The following is a 17,366-nucleotide window of genomic DNA, read 5'->3' as shown; positions in this document are numbered from 1 at the left end:
GTTGAATCCCTCAGTCTCGTGGGACACCTTCGCTACAAACCATACTTCCCTGTATACATTTGAAACTTCGTCCAGTCTAGTAACCTGCCCGCCCTTCAAGCCGCCGCGCTTTCGTGCTGTGCCCACACAATACAAGGTTTTCGTCTCGTTAATTGTACAAATACAAAACTCAAAGCTGCTGGCCTTTCACGCGTCCTGATCGGGTTGTCGATCGCCCCGAGGAAAAATGGTCTGCATTCGCCCAGCAACGATTGACGACCTAATGCAGATGCAGCGGTGCAACCTGCTGTGGTGAGTCTGCGTCGGTTCATCCGGGGACCAGCGCGGCTGGGCCGCCGTGTGGCAGGCGCAGCCGCTGACACGGCCATGCCATGTTGGACACCCTTCTTAACCCCACGCCCCAATTGCCTCCTGCTGTGTCCCGCAGTCTACCTGAGAACTACCAGCTGAAGGTAAGAGCTGCCTTGGAGGCTCTTCTGCGGGAGGCCGGTGTAATTAAGCACAGCGCTGTTGGGGGCTGTGCAAGGGACGGCACCCTATGCCCACACGTGTAGAACGCCGAGACTTGGTGGGGCGTGCTCGCAGCAGCGAGACTCCTGTGCGCCTACGCACGAGGCAGGAGGCAGCACAACCCTCTATGAAACATCCATGGGACCTCACGATGAGACCTCTCGATGAGACCTCCATGGGGGGCTGGCAGACAGCTGTGTATCAATCAGCCCAGGGCGCGGTTGCACCCTCAGTGCGTTAGCCAGTCGGCCTCAGCCCCAGTGGGTTAACACGTAACAGGGCATGCAGCCTGCAGCTCAGCCCTCAGAGTTGATGACGCCGCGCTAGCCCCACGCGCGCTACAAAGGCCAGTGGTGGAGAGAGGAGCAGGCGGGAGGGGAGGGGAATGCCGAATGCGGCTGCCTGCGACACCTCACCTCACCCCTCGTTCCACCTCCCCTTCCACCTCCCCTTCCACCTCCCCTTCCACCTCCCCCCCACGCCTACTTCCGCCGCCTCCGCCGCCTGCCTCACCTCCCCCACTCCCCCTCCAACTCGCCTGCAGTACTACCTGTACCACATCCTGTCCTGGCCCCAGCTGCTGCAAGTGGCGGAGGACTACGACGGCAAGATTGTGGGATACGTGCTGGCCAAGATGTGAGTGACAGGAGGAGGATACGAGCATAAGGGGAAGGGGAGATACGTGCTGTCCAAAGATCTGAGTGACAGGCGGAGGATACGAGCATAAGGGGGAGGGGAGATACGTGCTGGCCAAAGATCTGAGCAGTGGCAGCACAGGGGTGCTGGGGGCTACAGGAACTGGGAACTGGAAATGCTACGTTACGCGACACGCCTCACCAACCCCACCAACCCCACCAAACGCAGCAAGCTCACCACCCCATCCCCGCCACCACCCCACCCCCACCACTTCCTTAACTAATCATGAATGTAACCCCCCACCCCCACCCGACTGCCCCCCCGCCCTCCACCCCAGGGAGGAGGAGGCCAGCGAGCAGCACGGACACATCACCTCGGTGGCGGTGGCGCGCACGCACCGCAAACTTGGCCTGGCCACAAAGCTCATGAGCTCCACGCGTGAGTGCGAGCCGTGGGGAGGGAGGGGAGGTGTTGGCGGGGCGAGCGAGGGGCGAGGCTGCGGGGCTGGGGCCGAGGCGGAGGGGGGGCGAGTTTATTCCTTTGACTGGGAAGGGTGTCGGCACAACATCCCCTGTAGTGGCTCCCTCACCCGCCGCTGTCTCTCCCGCCCCCCCTCTGCCTGCAGACAAGGCCATGGAGGAGGTGTTCGGCGCGCAGTACGTGTCGCTGCACGTGCGCGTCACCAACAAGGTGGCCGTGCACCTGTACACGCAGACCCTGGGCTACCAGTGAGTGGGCTGGCTGGCGGGCGTGGTGTGTGTGGGGCTGGCTGAGTGCGTGTGCGTGTGTGTGTATGCGCGTGTGTGTGTGTGTGTGTGTGTCGCGGTGAAGAGGCGGGGTGTCCGGGTCGATGTCGAGGATCGGCATCGGGGGTCGCGGCCTCCAGTCCAAGCCCAAGTAGCCGAGATCCGGAACCCGAAGCCGACGGGGAGGACGTCTTCCGTGTCCAAGTCAAAACCCCCGCCCCGCAAATGCAAACTCAACAGGATCTACGACATCGAGGGCAAGTACTACGCCGACGGTGAGGACGCCTACGAGATGCGCAAGTACTTTGGCCCTGCGCCGCCCGCCCTGGCCAAGAAGGCCGCGGCGCTCACGGCGCAGGCCACCGGACTGCCCGCGCCCACAGCCGCCAGCAGCTGAGCAGCTGAGAGGCAGCTGAGAAGCGGCTGAAAGGCGGCTGAGAAGCGGCTGAGAGGCGGCTGAGAGGCGGCTGAGAGGCGGCTGAGAGGCGGCTGAGAGGCGGTTGAGCGGTTGAGCAGCGCGGGAAATGGGGCCCGGGGCCGCGGCGGCCGCCGCAAGCAGCTGAGCGGCGGTGCGGCTGAGCGGCGGCACCGGAAGCTGAGCGGCTGTGGGGCGGCAAAGCACGGGGGCGTGCACGGGAGTGTGTGGCGTGGGGGTGCGGTGTATAGGGGAGTGGATCGTGGGAGTGGATCGTGGGAGTGAATGGAGAGGGGGGAATTCGGGGAAATGACCTCCTGCCGGGGGCCGGCGCCGGGTGACGGGCGCTACGATACGGCATCGCTGCCTGGCAGTGGCAGCGTGACTCGGCATTGCAGATTTGCAGTCAGGCCTGCACAATGATGTTGGGGCAGAGTGACGGATTACGCGAGCGAAAGCGTGGGTTAGACTTTAGAGACGACATGCGTGAGTGTGAGTGTGTGCTGGAGCGGCGTGCAGGCTGGGCAGTTGGCACTTGGCAGAGAGGCAGCATGGGGTGCTGGAATGGCGACAGAGTTTGCAGCATGGGGATGAGGGTGGGGGCAGGGAAGTGGCCAAGTGCGACAGAGGAGGAGGCGCCTTGCACGGCTCTGCACGGCTTTGGTACAGCGGTTGTAAGAAATTAAAGGCTAATGAATGCCACTTTAGTCACCAGGGCACAGCCATCGTCCGCATTTATGTGGGCACGGGTGGGAGCCACACACATCGGGACTACGCTTTCCTGCCCCTTGCCATGTTCCATCACGGGCACAGTCATCGTCCGACGCCCTGCTCCTACCGTACTACTCTCCAGGGTCGGGCTCTGTGGCCACGCCTGGATTCGTTATTTCGTTAGGTGCGAAGGGAGCCGTGAACAGGTGCCGGGCAGCGCAAGAGGCAGGGAGACGAACAGACGAGTGGCGGCGGCGGTGGCGGTGGCGGTGGTGGTGGCGGCGGCGGCTGGCAGCGGTCCGCTCACCGCTCTCCCCGACTCCCCAGCGTCGGGCAGGGGAGACGAAGCGCACAACGGCGGCTGCGGCGCATGCAAAGGACCGCGCAGCGGCGTGTATCACGTCAAAACAGCATCAAATAGAAAACTGGGCAGCGTGTATGACTTTCAGCGGGCGGAGTCGGTGATTACGTTGCTGGTCGGGTCCTCACGGAGTCCGCGTCCTGACAACGTCCGGCGGTTCGAACGACACGCACGCTGCAGGTGTCGGGAGCCCGGTTTCGGTGGTCTAGCACGCTGCCAGCTGTGGACCCCAGGCAGCTGTTTCTGACATGACAAAATCAAGCAGCTGGCTGGGGAATGCTGCGCGAGGTCGCGTGATGAGAAGACTATGACCAAACACTGAGCTGCTCGACGTTACTGTGTCTGTTGCATGCGACGGCTAAATTGTACTGTACAGAAGAGGTCAAGTGTATATTAGGACTCTGCTCAACGTAAGCTGGGCTAGAAATAGTTCCCAAGGCGCGATTCTCTCAACGCAGCGCGACTTCTCACCGCAGTGTTTCTGCTATCAAATACACCTTTAAGGCTTCCCAGGTGGAGTTACACGGCCGGCGTAGACAGGAAGGAGGGAGACAATAGGTCAGGTCAAGACGTGAGGCATGGAGCCCTCTCCGAGCGAGGGGCCACCACCAGGACCTCCTCCTGGAATGCTTGGAGCAACGACTCCAGCGGCCGGCCAGCAGGCCAGTGCTGGCGGTCCACTACCAGGCTCAACGACAATGCCGGGGCCGGGTCAGCCCGGTCAGCTCGGCCAACCCGCTGCTCCTGGTCAACAAGCACCACCTGCGTTTGCGGTACCTGGAGTACCAGCTCCCGGGCTTGTCTATGGTGCACCTCGTCCAGGCATGCCTGCAGTGCAGCCCAATCCGCTCGCAGCGAACCCAGCTGCGTTACAGCAACAAACAGCAGCAGCCGCTGCAATTTATAGCACGTTATTGCGGCCGCCCGGCACGGCAGGAACCGCTCCTGCGTTGACTCCTGCGCAGCTCGCGCAATCGCTTCCGCCAAACGTGCTAGCGGCCATGCAAGGGCTACAGGCTGCTCAGGCGCAGCTCCAAGCAACAGCACAAGCAAACGCCGCGGCGCAAGCGGCGCATGCGCAGGCCCAGGCCCAGCTCCAAGCTGCCGAGGCCGCGAAGGCCGCTCAGCAAGGAGCTTCCACGAACAGCCGGGCAGCCTCGCCCGAAGGCAACCCCAACCAGCCCGCGGCACAGGCGCCACCGCCGGGCGTTGTCCCGGGCGCGATGCCCGCGCTCCCGCGGCCGCCCATGCCCGGGGCCGTGCCGCCCGCTCCAGCCCCGCCCAGCACCGTGCCGCCCAGCCCAGCAGCAGCCATGCAGGCGCTCGTGTCGGCACAGGCCGCGTTGCAGGCCGCACAGGCGCAGATGGCGGCCGCGGCCGCCGCCGCAGCCGCCGTCACCGCTGCGGGCCAAGCGCAGGCCGGCGCCGCGGCGCCAGGCGGCGTGCCGCCCGGCCAAGTGCCGACGCCGGCGCAGCTGCAGGCCCAGGCACAGGCCAACTTCCAAGCGCAGATGGCGGCAGCGCAGCAGTTACGGAACGCGGCAGCGGCAGCCGCCGCGCGGCCGCCCTTCCCCGGCGCACCCATGCCGGGTCAGCCGGCGCCTGGCGCCCCAGCGGCAGCGCCGGCACCGCTCGGGACGCCGCCGTCTGCGCCGCCGGGGTCCGCGCCAGCGGCGGGGCTGCCACAGCCGGCCGGCAGCCTGCCGCCGCCTGGCCAGCCTGGTGGCATCCGGCCCCCGGCGGTGTCGCCTGCTGCTGCGAGCCAGGCGGTAGCAGCGGCGGCTGCAGCGGCGGCTGCGGCCGCCGCCGCGGTTGCAGGCGTGCGGCCTCCGGCACCCGGCGGCCCACTGGCGCCGCCTCCCGCACCTTCACCCTCACCCGCGCCGGCGCCAGCACAGGCCCCGGTCCCCATGCAGCACCACCAGCAGCACCAGCAGCCCGGCCCCGGCGCCGTCAGCCAATCACCCGCGTCTCCTCCCGCACCGGCGGCGCCGACGTTACCCAACCCCAGCACCTCACCGCCGGCGCCGCCGGCGCCCTCGCCGCCGCCTCCCCCTGCCGGGCTGCGGCCAACGGAGCAGTCGCCACCTCCCGGCGCCATCCCGCCCGGCGGCGGCCTTATCTCCTCGCTTCCGCCGCCGCCGCTGCCGCCGCCCGGCATGGCGCTGCCGCCGGGCAGCGACGGCGCGCCGCCGCCGCCCGACCTGTCCGGCATGCCGCCCGGCCTGACGCTGCCGCTGCTGGGCCCCGACGGTCAGCCTATCGACCCGGATGCGCCGCTGACGGAGCAGCAGCAGCTGCAGCTGAGCGAGGCGATGCAGGCTCAGATGGAGCAGCAGATGCAGATGATGGCGGCGCAGCAGGAGATGATGGCGCAGGCGGGGATGCAGTTCCCGCCGGGGATGCAGTTCCCGCCCTTCCCGCCGGGGATGCCCTTCCCGCCCTTCCCGCCGGGCATGCAGCTGCCGCCCGGGATGCAAATGGGCATGCCGCCGCTGCCCATGCCGCCCATGCAGCCGCCCATGCAGATGATGCAGGAGGAGGAGCTGGAGCCGGAATCGTCCGACTCCGACAACGATATGACATCGCCGAGGAAACGGCGCGAAAAGGTGTGTGCGCGCGAAGGTTTCTTCACCATTTCATAAGAAAGAAAGTAAAACGACCATTCTATAAGAAAGGAAAAAGGACAGAAGAGAAATTTGAGGCAACGGTGCTAATTATTGGCCGTAGAGCGTGGGCAGGTGGTGGGCGGTTGGGTTTTGGGGTTTTGGCCGATGGGCACGGATGGACGGTTCCCATACCAAACTGCAAGCAGGATGGACCTTGGCCGCTGTTGCATGGCCTTTGGCTTTGCACACGAGTCAATGTTCTGAAGCGGGCGTGTTTCTAAGCGCTAAAACCCGACGACTACCTGCCCGACCGCAAAACCGGGCTGTCAAGTCGGTCACCAGCCGTTTTGCGCGCGGCTCTCCATACCGTATGACCATGCCGCTTGTGCCTGTTGCTGTCCTTATTGCTGACTGTTATGGTCCTCGTCCTTGCGCCCGCAGAAGAAGGCGCCGCGTGGCGGGGGCGGCGGTGGTGGCGGTGGCGGCGGCGGCGACGACGTGGTCTCCAAGGGCAAGAACAAGACCTACCGCGGCGTGCGGCAGCGGCCGTGGGGCAAGTGGGCGGCTGAGATCCGCGACCCCACCGTGGGCGCCCGCAGGTGGGTCGTAAGCGGTGGCGAGATGGCCGTTGCCGCACATGGGATGCCAGCGGTTGCGGTTCCTAATCACCGCCGCCTACCGGTTCTCAGCGTCTCGCTCTCGCTGATTCTTCTCAATCGTCTGCCAACAATACGCGTAATAACCGTGATGCTTTCTCGCGCCCAGGTGGCTGGGTACATTCGACACGGCTGAGGAGGCGGCTCGCGCCTACGACGCCGCCGCCCGCGCCATCCGCGGGCCGGCCGCGCGCTGCAACTTCCCGCTCTCCTCCTCCCACGACGACCACTACCACCACCACGTGCAGCAGCAACAGCAGCAACAGCAGCAGCAGCAGCTGGAGGCGCAGGCGATGGCGGCGGCGGCAGGCGGGCACATGGGCGGGCCCAACGGCATGGGCGGGCCGCCCATGGGTCTCATGCACGGCGGACCCATGGGGTCGGTGCCGGAGGATGAGCCGCTGCCCGGCGGCCCCGGCGGCATGCCGCCCCCCATGATGGAGCAGCCCAAGGGTGAGCGGTGGGGTGCTTCCAGGGGGAGCGGGGCTGGTGGGGAGAGGCGGTGTGGGGTGGAGGGAGGGAGGAGGGGGTTGTGGGGGTGGGGTTGGGATGGCGGTGAGGTGAGGTGAGGTCGATGAGGGAGAGGGCATTGGGTTCCGGGGGCGTGACGCTGGGGCTTCCGTGGGAGCGCGGCTGGCAGTTGGAGGGGGGTGGCTGTGTGGAGTATGGTAACAGGGGAAACGTTGAAGCAGTGGTTGGGCGGGGCGGATGGTCCTGCTGACGTGCTGACGTGCGCGAGTGTGTATGTGTGAAACAACCCGTGACACGCAGTGAAACTGCCGGCGGCGGCGGGTCTGAAGCTCCGCGGCCTCAAGCAGAAGGTCGGCCCCAAGAAGGGCGGTGAGTGCAGCTTGCGGTGGGCTGGGGCCAACCCACCAGCGGGCGTTCGCCGACGTTAGCAGCCTGCCATGGGAAGTTGGGACTGCTGCTGTCGTTTCCGCGACGGATAGTCGCCTCCAAGCGCGTTGTGGTTTGTTCGCCGCTGCCCAAGCTTGAACCGATGTCTGCCCATAGTTCTTACCGCTCCTTTCTCCACACCTCCACCTCTCCAACCTCTCCACCTCTCCATCACGCACACACAGGCATGGACGAGCCGCTCATCCAGTCCTCCATGCCGGGCGGCCTTGGCGCCGCTGACATTCACGGCGCCATGTCGGTCAGTGACGCCATGGCGGCGGCGGCGGCGGCGGGCGGCGCCGCCGGCGGAGCCATGCCGGGCCTGAACGGCAGCCCAGGGGTGAGGCGTGGGCAGGCGCGGTTAGGAAGAGGCGGCCAGGCAGAGGCAGGGGGTGGTGGCGGTGGCCGGGCAGGGGGTGGGGATTAGGCCGAAGACGCGGGGCGCAGGAAAGAAGGGCATGTTGGGATCGGCCGCGGCGGTGTCAGGATCGGGATCGGGGTTGGGACCGGAGCACAATCCCCTCTCACGACCTCACCCAAGCCCTACACACACACACACACACACACGCGCGCACACTTGCAGAACCCGTTCCAGATGCGCATCAAGACCGGCCTCACGCCCAACTTCAGCGGCTGGCACGGCCCGCTGCCGCCTGGCGTGGCTGGCTCTCTGGGCGGCAGCGCGGCCATGATGGCGACGTCGCTGGGCAACTCCAGCGGCGGCCTGCTCGCCAACTTCCCGCCGCTGCCCGAGTGGCCGCCGGCGGGCTCCATGGGATCGGCAGCCAGCATGATGATGCTGGGCATGAGCCCGGGCGCAGGTGCGGGCGTGTGTGTGTGGGGGGGTTGGGGTGGGGTGGGGTGTGTGTGTGTGTGTGGGGGGGGGGGGGGTTCCATTACGTGTTTGGGAGGGGTGTGTGTAGGAGGGGGTGGCTGCGTGCGAAGCGTTGGTCAAAAGCACGGCCGCCGCCGGGATACCAGAATGAGGGTTACGGGCACGGTGCGCTACCGCTCACTGTGTGTGTGTCAACGCTGTGCCGCGCTGTGCCCGCCGGCCGTTACCTCCCTGCCTCCCCCTCAAAACGCCGTCCTGCATGGACGGCTCCGCCCCCCCTCTCTCCCGCCCCTCCTCTCCTCCCCCTCTTGTGGTACACACGTGTGCGCGCAGGCATGGAGGCGTACGGCACCTCGTACGGCAACCAGTACGGCAAGAGCGTGGACATGATGGACATGTGCGCGCAGCTGCTGGAGGCGGGAGGTGAGGTGCCGCCGTCGCTGCACGATGCCGATGGCTCGGATGTCGCGAAGGCGGGCGGTGCCGGCAGTGCGGGCGCGCGCCTGCACCTGCATTCCATGTGGCGGGAGTGGCAGGCCGGAAGCCTAGGGAGTGGCGCGAACGGTAAGGGGCACAAGGGCCGCTCGCGTGTGTGTGTATTGTATGGGGGTGTGTTTTGTATGTGTGGGTGCTGGGCGTGTGTTGCTGCATCATGCGTTGATGCGCGGAGCAGATGCCAGCGTCAGCAGCGTCTGCAGCAAGCAGTGCGCAGCAGTGCCGCGGAGGGAGCAGCGGCAACCGCAAACAGCAGCGGTCAACACAGAGCAGCAGCCCAGTTGTGACCGAGCGTGCGAACCTGCATTCTGTGCTCTTCAACATGGTGTGAGGACGCGATGCGGCCTTCCTGTTGATGCATGTTGTCTTGAGTGTGCATGGAAGTGCATGCTTGTTGAGGTGTTCATGGAAGTGCATGCTTGTTGGGGTGTGCTGGTGCGCGCTTGGTGCATCCAAGCTGTGGTGATGAGTACAGCGTGCGGCGCGTGTGCGTGTGCGGCGAGCGAGCGGGCGCGCGACGGATTGTTCGTTATTCGGACACAGGCGGTCCCAGCTGCGCGGCAGCAGGCGCGAACCTGACACGGCAGCAACGGGGGCAGCAATGGTGACGGGGAGCCCTGGAGCAGCCGCAGCCGCAGCAGTAGCAGCAGCAGCAGCGCAAGACCGCATCGGCGGCATTGGGAGCAGAGCACAGACAAGCAGAGCACAGCTACGCAGGGCGCAGCTCGCCACCGGCGGTTCAGCAGCCCCAGCCCAACCGCTAGCTGCAACGCGGCAGCAGTTGCGACAGCAGCAGCAGCAGTGCCGTCGTGCGGTCGTGGGTTCGGCTGTGCCGTGTGTGGCGGCCGTGGAAGTGGCGGTGTGTGGGCGTGTGAGGTCGGGCGGCGCGGTTGGTCCTGTGGCACGCGGCGGCTTGGACGCACGACACCGCCGCGTGCAGGGGACGGACGAGTTGCAGAGTGGTGTGTTGCTTGGCCGCCGGCGGTGACGGTCCCGTGGTACGGGCTTGGGCACGCGCGCACACCGCACACACACGGCTGCATCACACGCCGCATGCACGCACACGCCCAGCCGCTAGCTAGCCCGGACCCCACCCGGCCCAACCCAGCCCGACCGCAGTCGCAGCAGCTCGCCGGCCCCTAGCCCCCGCAGCCCCAGCGCTGATAGTGCCCCCACGCCGCAGCACCCCTCCCGCGCACAGCCCCCCCTCCCCCTGCATCCGGCGTCGCCGCTGTGCCTCGCTCCCTCCCCTGCCTGCTGTGCCCTCCACCGAGAGCCTGAGCCCCCGCGCCCTCCTTGCCCCTGCTGCTATGCCCCCTCCTCCCCCTTCTCCCCTCCACCCTCTCCCCTCCACCCCCTCCGCTCCCTCTCCTCTCCACCCCCTACAGTGGTGGACCCGCTGGCGACGCTGGGCTCGCTCCGCAACGAGCTGGTCATTCCCCCCGACTTCAAGAGCGAGGGCCCCAATGCCGGGGCCGGCGACGGCGACCTAGACGGCGTCCACGAAATGGATGAAATGATGATCCTCGGCACCACCCCCGACTTCGGCCGACCCAGCAACGACTTCTTCAAGAACCTGCCAAACAGCTTCGGCACCGGCGCCAGCAGCATAGGCAAGGGCGCAGCAGCAGGCAAGGCCGTCGCGGCGGCGGCGGCAGCCGCTGCTGCGGCCGCCGGCGCCGGAGGCGCCGGCGGAGCCGGCACCGGCGCGTCCAGCGGCACGTTGACGCTTGCGCCGCCAGGCAGTGTCGCGGCGGCGGCGGGCGCGGGCGCGGCGCCGCTGCCGTTTGGCTCTCGCGGCAACAGCCCGCCCAGCGACGTGCCGGACCCGGGCGGCGCGGGCGGGTCGCCGCTGACACACATGCTGCTGCACGGGCGGCACGGGCTGGCGGCGGACCCGGCGCTGCTGGGCATGGGGCAGCTGTCCAGCGACGGCGCGGCGCTGGGCGTGGGCGGCAACGACGAAGACGACTATCTCATGGGCATGAGGTGAGGGGAGAGAGGGGTAAAGCACCTGTGGGGGTAAAGGGAAGGATAGGATGGCGGGGGGCTGAGGGGAGAAGAGGGCGCGGGAGTGAGGAGCGAGAGGAAAGAATGGAGGGGGGATCGCGAAGGGGCTGCTGCTTAAGGGTGTTGGGGATGCGGGGTGGTTAAGGGGCCGGGTCGCGGTACCTTTCTGCACGCTTGTGTCCATGAAGCTCCCACCCCCCGCTCACCACTCACCGCCCATCCGCCCACCGCTACACGCCATGCACCCGCAGCCCCGACCTGCCCACCGGCAGCGGCAAGGGCAAGCAGCCGCCCGGCATTCGCGAGCCCGGCTTCGAGTCCTTCATGAAGGCGCACGCCGCGCAGGCGGCGGCCGGCGCCGCCACGCCCAAGGGCGCCGTCGCGGCGGCGGCGGGCGGCGGCGGCAGCTCCGGCGCGCCTAGCTTGGAGCTGCCTGTAGCGGCGGCGGCGGGCGGAAGCCCCAACCGCGACACGGCGGGCACGGGCGACCTGCTGTCGCCGACCATATCGTTCGCGGCTGGCGTGGGAGGATTGGATCTGCCGCCCCCGGACCAGATCTGAGTGCGTCGGCGGACGGCGCCAGGCGCGGCGCGGCGCGATGGTATGCGGGAGGGCCGCGTGGCCGGCAGGAGGCCACACACACACACGCCTGGAAGGCGGCTGGCGCCGCCGGCAGCAACTGGACCAGCATATACGACCCAGGAGTGCGCAGGCAGCAGCAACTGCAACGACAAGAGCACTGCATCTCAACAACGTTGGATTGGTGCCGTGGCCTTTTTCGGCACCAGCATTGCAACGGGCGCTGCCACAGAAAGCTGTGTGCACTGTATTCATGAGCTTGCTCGTTTGTGGGGCCTCAGGGCGCGGCGTCGCGCCTTGTGTGTCCTCGAACAGAGGAGCGAGCGGTGGTGAGCGCCCGATTGCATTTGTGAGTACACGTGCGGGTTGTGACGCGAGAACCCGGCTGGCCTGTGCCATGAGGGAGTGCCCTGTGTGCTGGCTGGCTCTCATTGGGCGTGGCAGCAGCAGAAGCAGCATCACACCGTTTTAAGTACGGCATAAATGGAGCAGTGCGGGTAGGGGATGACCTGCTCTACCGTGTCGCCTGCGGGGCTCCTGGCGCGGGCCGGCGCCGGCGCATGCTTTTCGTGTGCGCGGCGTGGGGCAAGGCCGCATAGGGCGTGTTGGACGGAGCCTTCGATGCAACAAGGGGCGGGGGGCGGGTGAAGGAAGGGCCCAGCACTTTCGTGGGCCGCCGTGTCGCGGCTGGTGCTGTTGGAGGCCGCTAGTTGTGCAGGTGTGTGTGTATGTGTGTGCGTGGCAGCTCCTGGCCTGCACGGGCCGTGTCAGGACAAATGCCGCCTGGAGTGCAGAGCTTGGGGCTGTCAGGCGGATTAATATTGTGTTCATGAATTGCTGTGGGGCGGCAGCGGCCCGGAAGCGACCTAGCAAGTCCGCTGGGGATGGGACTGCGCTGGGGTGGCTGCGAACGCCCACACGTCGTGTGTGTCCGTGTGCACGTGCATAGCTACACGATGCAAAGACTCGGAATCCCCTGCTGTTACGTGTCCGGCGTTTACACACGCAAGATCTAACGAGGACAGGGTTGTGCGGGGTGGGGATGGGATGAGCATAGCGCCAGAGCTACGGTACAATAGCTGCATCGGCTGCTTTGCCTTGAAATTAAAGGCCGTTCTTACGCTGCGGTCGGTGCCGATCTGGCACGAGCTACCGCCGCAGTGTTTGTTAGGTGGGGGTTTCTTTGCGGGGGAGGAAGAAAGCAGGAGCCCATTGCAAGGGGCCGCTCGCAGCACATGACTGCGACGGCGTGAATGCAATTACTGCCGCGGATTAGATGACACCGGTTGCTGTCGACCCCAGCGCGGCGTGCTGCAAATGGCGCAAGTACGCTGTGCGCTGTGCGACGACGGCGAGGAAGAGCGCGTTGACCATGCATGCTAAGGAATGCGCAAGAGAGAAAGATTATTGAGAGAGCGAGGCTGGTGTTGTCAGTCGTCTTAAGGGGACAGGGCCAGTAGGGGTAAGCTTACACATGCGAGCCACTCGTGTGCATACGACGGAGGCGGCGGAGCGGGTGACTCAGTGGGCCCACACGCGGACAAGAAACCGACGTACTTGCGGGCAGGGGAGGCTGGCGGGTCGCGGGTTCTTTTGAAGCAGGCGGCAAGGGCGCGCACTTTGTGCCGTGGCTGTGTGTCAAGCGCGGAATGGTGGCCGTGACCGAGCGATGCCGCGGCCTGGTTGCTGCAGGCCGGGCCGGGCCGGGCTTGGGACAAAGTAAGAGACGGCCGCACTTTAAAGGACCGCCAGAAACGCATGTGGATGGGTGGCCGGTATCGCTACAGCTGAGCCCGTGCATGCCATAGAGCTGGGGCATTGAGGAAGCGCGTCTTGGTGTGCCCACGTCGCGACACAGCAGGCCCGCCGATGTAGGCGCGGCAACAATTACCTACGCCATAGGATTGGACCGTACGATCGGTCGTGGGGGTTTGCCGACGTAGAATGCTGGGCCCCCAGGCTAGCAGTGCATTTACCGCACGGATTGAGTGTGTGTTATTGTGTCTTGTCTGTTTGGAAGCCTTCCAACCGCTGGCTGGACCTGTACACCCTTTTGCTTGTGGGTGTTTGCACGCGCAACGCGCGGCAGCCGTTTAGCCTGGCGCCGAGCGGGGCCTTGCTGTGGATGGGTGCTTTTAGCTGACGCGGCGAGGAAGGCTTGATCTACTGGTTTTAGGACATGGCCATTGTACACGATGAGAGAGGACACCGAACTGCAGATTATAAGCCATGCATTTTGGGGGTGGGCACGCGCCGAGCGACTAAGTAGCAGGGGAGTCCGCACTCCTCGGCGCCTTCTCCAGTCGCAGACGCACCTGATGTGTTGGCTGGGGTAGTTGCACGTTTGCGGGGACTTGGCGGGGGCTCTGGCATTGGCAGGACTTGCACAGTCGGACTGAGGCTATGGGGTCGAAGGGGCACCGCAGGCGCTTGGCCGGCGGCGGTTAGTGACACGTGCCGTAAACGGACGGTACGGAACATTGAAGGCTGCACGGTTGGTTTGTTGCAGCGACGTGACCTAACAACAGGGCAAGGATGCATATGCTACCGCGCGCATGGCCGCGTATTGAGTTAGGTTAGCTTGCACACACAACACTGCATTGCAAGTGGGTGGTGAAGGCGGAAGGAGGAAAGGCATGGCGCCGCATGTGTGTTTCTCACACGCTGGCTGCCAATTGAATGGAGCGGACGGCGAGGCGCGGAAAAGCAGCTCAGGACAAAATGGAGAGCTTGTATCGACCTCACTGGACCCACTTTCCTCCCAGTACCGCATCACGGTGTCGACGCCACGTGTGGCTGCGATTCGCTCCGCCGGCAAAAGGGTTCAGCATGCAAAGGACCCTTCGCAGCCTTCGCTTATGGGCAATCCAGCCAAAGGCCGCAGGAAACGGGCCAGCAGACTCCTGTGCGCGCAACACAGGGTAGTGCAGTTCCGTGATACTAGTAAAGTAACAGGTGCAAGCAGCTGAGCTGGTGCCCGTCCGATCGCAGCGATACCGTGCACGATCAGCCCCTGCTTAGTAATCTCTGCCAAACTTCTGCGCCCCTGATTATTGTGATGCTGGGACACGAATTACATGCTGGGTGATCACGGCAAGGTACGGCAGCCAGTGTTACTCGCCATGAAAGGGGGGGGGCAAGAGGGGGGGGCAGGCTTGGGGATGTGCATATACAGGCGATGGGGACTTACCGCCGAACACCTCGCCCGCCTTGAGCCCTCCGCCCTTGCCTCCGCCCACACTTCATCGTCCCATACGGTACTCCCATGGCCGCGTCCCCTTTCATTCGCACTCACAGGACCAAAATGAATTGATTAATCAAGGTTGACATGCGGCAATCACCGGTATTAATCGGGCATAGTAGCCGGCCACCCCGCGACACACGGTGCCTTACTTGCCTCGCATGGCTTAGACTCCTGCCCTCACCCCTCCCCGCCCCCTTGCAACCGTGTTTATTTCAACCTAAGCACATGCCTGACATGCGCATGCACATTTACTTTGAAGGGCCCCTGTGCCTTTGCCAGCTTTACTCACCAAAGTGTCTTTGAAGCTCACACGCAGGTACCCTGCCATGCAGAAACCGGCCGGCGTGCCGCACTCGCTCTCCGCCACACCCACCACACCTACCGCACCTGCCACTACCGCAGCCGCCGTGCCGCCGTCTGCAGCTGCCGCCGCCGCCGCACGCCCGAGTAGCCGTCCCCCAGCTGCCACACGTCCTGGCTGTTGGCGACGGCGCAGTCTTCGCCCCGCGCCTCCAGCGCGTGCACGCCCAGCTCGCGCATGGCCCGCATGGCGGCGGTGCGCCCGTAGCCGCTCCACCAGTGGATCACCTGGATGGGGGCGTGGCAGTAAGTGTGTGCTAGGAAACACGAGGAATGGGAAACGCAAAACAAGTATGTGTGTGTATTGCTGTGTGTGTCTGTCCGTTTGTGGATGAGACACACACGCACACACACACACACACACACACACACACACACACAGCTGGTTTTTGTTTTCTAACGCAAACAATTCCCGGTGTGTTCCCTTCTCTTGTGTGCTTTCACACACACACACACACACACACACACACACACACACACACACACACACACACACACACACACACACACACACCTGGTAGTCTGTCATGCCGAACACCCAATGCTCCGCCGCCGCCAGACGGGAGCCGTGCATGTCGCCGGTGGCCGAGTCGGACACGTGCCGCGGCTTGGAGCGCATGTACACAATGGTCTTGTTGGGGTACCATGTCTGCATGTGGGGCGGTTGGCGGTTGGCACATATGGTGATTTGGACGGTAGGGGGTTGGGGCTGGCGAGCCCGCCGCCGCCGCCGCCGCTCACCCATCCCAACACGCACCCCACACGATCAGCTCCTCTTGACACGTGAACGCCCGCCCACCCGCATTCGTGTCATGCACGCACCCCGCACCCCGCACCCCCACGCCCGCACGCACCTGCGCCTGCTGCCGCACCACCACCGAGTCAGACACCAGGAAGAACTTGGGCGCGATGGCGCCGCCACCCGCCGCATTGCTACTAATGCCCAGCGCCCGCTCCATCTGTTCCGCGCATTCGAACATGTAGCGGTACTGCTCCGCGTACGACTCGGCCAGGTCCGCGCCCGCCATGTGTTTGTCGTCCGTGCGGATCTGCATGAGATGCATGGGGTTGGGGGACGGAGTGGCGCACGTGCACGTGCATGGGGCGGGGTGAGGGATGCATAGGCATAGCGGGCAGCAGTGCATCTATGCGGTGGGCCCGGGACCTGCCGGGACCGCCGCGCCCCGTGGGGTTGGCCCCGCCAGTGTGAGCACGTGCCGTGCAACAAGCAACACACCATCCGTCTATGCACACAGGGACTGCTGGGACCCCTTTGTGCATGCTAACAACCATCTCTTTATGCATTGCCTCACGGTCGTGCCCGCCCCGTGATGCTGCTGGGTAGCCCAATACCCCCCCCCCCCGAAACCCCATCCACCCCACCTCATACCCCGCCCGGCCCTCACCTGGATCCCAAACACCGGGGGCGCTGCCAGCACCTGGTCCATTTCCTCCTGCGGCCGATACGGATTTGCCATTTGCTGATAGCTGTGCGTGGCGCATATATAACGGTGATGTGTTGTGATGTGTGGTGGTGTGCGTGGTGATATGTATGGGTGCCGGCGCGGCGGCGGCTGTTCAGGGCCACGCAATGCTTTCCAAAACGGTGCATTAATGCCGGTTGTTGGATGGGATGAAAGGGCCAGCAAAGTGGTTCGCACCCGTGGTGCGGCAGCTGCTGGTTTCTACAATACTACTACTGATAGAGCTCCGCCGCTTTTACGTCGCGGCCATAACAAGGACATGTTAATATACGCCTTCTCATTTTCTCAAGCACCTTCTCGGCCTACTTCTCCCCACGTCCACTTCACGCGTCCACTTCCTGTTTTGTTCTCCTGTTTATATATCGTACAGCACATAAACATACGCACACGCACCTTGGGCTTGCACACGCGCCCCCACCATGCATCTAACACACACATATACACATATTCGCTCACACACACCTTGATGACCGCCAGGGTCTCGGGCTTGGGGAACAGCAGGTAGTTGACGGCGCAGCCGAAGGCGGTGGAGGCGCGCAGGCCCATGGCCCTCAGGGCGCGCTGGTGGTACACGTTCTGGAACAGGCCCACAGACGTGCCTGTAACAGGCAGCAGGCAGCAGGAGCAGGAGCAACAGGAGGCTCAGTATTGGCGAGACGCATGCGTGATGTGTGGTGCCCCCGCCCCTCCCCGCCCCGCCCCGCCCCGCCCCGCCCCGCCCCGCCCCGCCCCGCCCCGCCCCGCCCCGCCCCGCCCCGCCCCGCCCCGCCCCGCCCCGCCCCGCCCCGCCCGGCCCCGCCCCGCCCCGCCCCTCCCCT

The 17,366-nt window shown here is 65.4% G+C and overlaps 3 protein-coding genes across 3 annotated transcripts in view; 2 read left to right on the top strand and 1 right to left on the bottom strand.

The window, feature by feature from the left end:
• The first annotated feature begins 31 nt into the window (after window positions 1-31).
• Window positions 32-2,999, top strand: CHLRE_08g364450v5 (uncharacterized protein). Its single transcript, XM_001696063.2, has 6 exons — window positions 32-291; window positions 428-452; window positions 1,055-1,146; window positions 1,484-1,584; window positions 1,772-1,874; window positions 2,133-2,999. Exons 1-6 carry the CDS (start codon window positions 227-229, stop codon window positions 2,287-2,289), a joined length of 543 nt encoding a protein of 180 aa, XP_001696115.1. The 5' UTR covers window positions 32-226; the 3' UTR covers window positions 2,290-2,999.
• A 712-nt stretch (window positions 3,000-3,711) lies between these two features.
• CHLRE_08g364400v5 (uncharacterized protein) lies at window positions 3,712-14,210 on the top strand. Its single transcript, XM_043064883.1, has 9 exons — window positions 3,712-5,988; window positions 6,430-6,587; window positions 6,754-7,097; window positions 7,416-7,484; window positions 7,727-7,881; window positions 8,125-8,362; window positions 8,710-8,940; window positions 10,260-10,860; window positions 11,133-14,210. Exons 1-9 carry the CDS (start codon window positions 3,958-3,960, stop codon window positions 11,440-11,442), a joined length of 4,137 nt encoding a protein of 1,378 aa, XP_042921884.1. The 5' UTR covers window positions 3,712-3,957; the 3' UTR covers window positions 11,443-14,210.
• A 311-nt stretch (window positions 14,211-14,521) lies between these two features.
• The window catches only part of CHLRE_08g364351v5 (uncharacterized protein), a 5,560-nt gene continuing 2,715 nt past the window's right edge, over window positions 14,522-17,366 (bottom strand). The window contains exons 6-10 of the mRNA XM_043064882.1: window positions 17,011-17,147; window positions 16,471-16,518; window positions 15,919-16,113; window positions 15,579-15,713; window positions 14,522-15,292 (exon numbers count right to left, since the gene is read on the bottom strand). Coding sequence (XP_042921883.1) covers window positions 15,098-15,292; window positions 15,579-15,713; window positions 15,919-16,113; window positions 16,471-16,518; window positions 17,011-17,147 — 710 coding nt within the window. The 3' untranslated portion in view covers window positions 14,522-15,097. The remainder of the gene's footprint in view (window positions 15,293-15,578; window positions 15,714-15,918; window positions 16,114-16,470; window positions 16,519-17,010; window positions 17,148-17,366) is intronic.

The sequence above is a fragment of the Chlamydomonas reinhardtii genome, chromosome 8, assembly GCF_000002595.2.
Source record: "Chlamydomonas reinhardtii strain CC-503 cw92 mt+ chromosome 8, whole genome shotgun sequence".
NCBI classification, from domain to species: domain Eukaryota; kingdom Viridiplantae; phylum Chlorophyta; class Chlorophyceae; order Chlamydomonadales; family Chlamydomonadaceae; genus Chlamydomonas; species Chlamydomonas reinhardtii.
Note: the sequence above shows the minus strand (reverse complement) of the source record. Positions and strands in the feature narration are given on the sequence as shown.

What these genes read in the sequence shown, in the direction of transcription:
- CHLRE_08g364450v5 (XM_001696063.2), top strand. Translation starts at nt 227, where the DNA reads ATGGTCTGCATTCGCCCAGCAACGATTGACGACCTAATGCAGATGCAG. An exon ending in CTGAGAACTACCAGCTGAAG is followed by an intron (nt 453 to 1,054) that starts GTAAGAGCTGCC and finishes ACTCGCCTGCAG; the next exon opens with TACTACCTGTACCACATCCT. An exon ending in AAAGCTCATGAGCTCCACGC is followed by an intron (nt 1,585 to 1,771) that starts GTGAGTGCGAGC and finishes CTCTGCCTGCAG; the next exon opens with ACAAGGCCATGGAGGAGGTG.
- CHLRE_08g364400v5 (XM_043064883.1), top strand. Translation starts at nt 3,958, where the DNA reads ATGGAGCCCTCTCCGAGCGAGGGGCCACCACCAGGACCTCCTCCTGGA. An exon ending in CATGATGGAGCAGCCCAAGG is followed by an intron (nt 7,098 to 7,415) that starts GTGAGCGGTGGG and finishes CGTGACACGCAG; the next exon opens with TGAAACTGCCGGCGGCGGCG. An exon ending in GACTATCTCATGGGCATGAG is followed by an intron (nt 10,861 to 11,132) that starts GTGAGGGGAGAG and finishes ATGCACCCGCAG; the next exon opens with CCCCGACCTGCCCACCGGCA.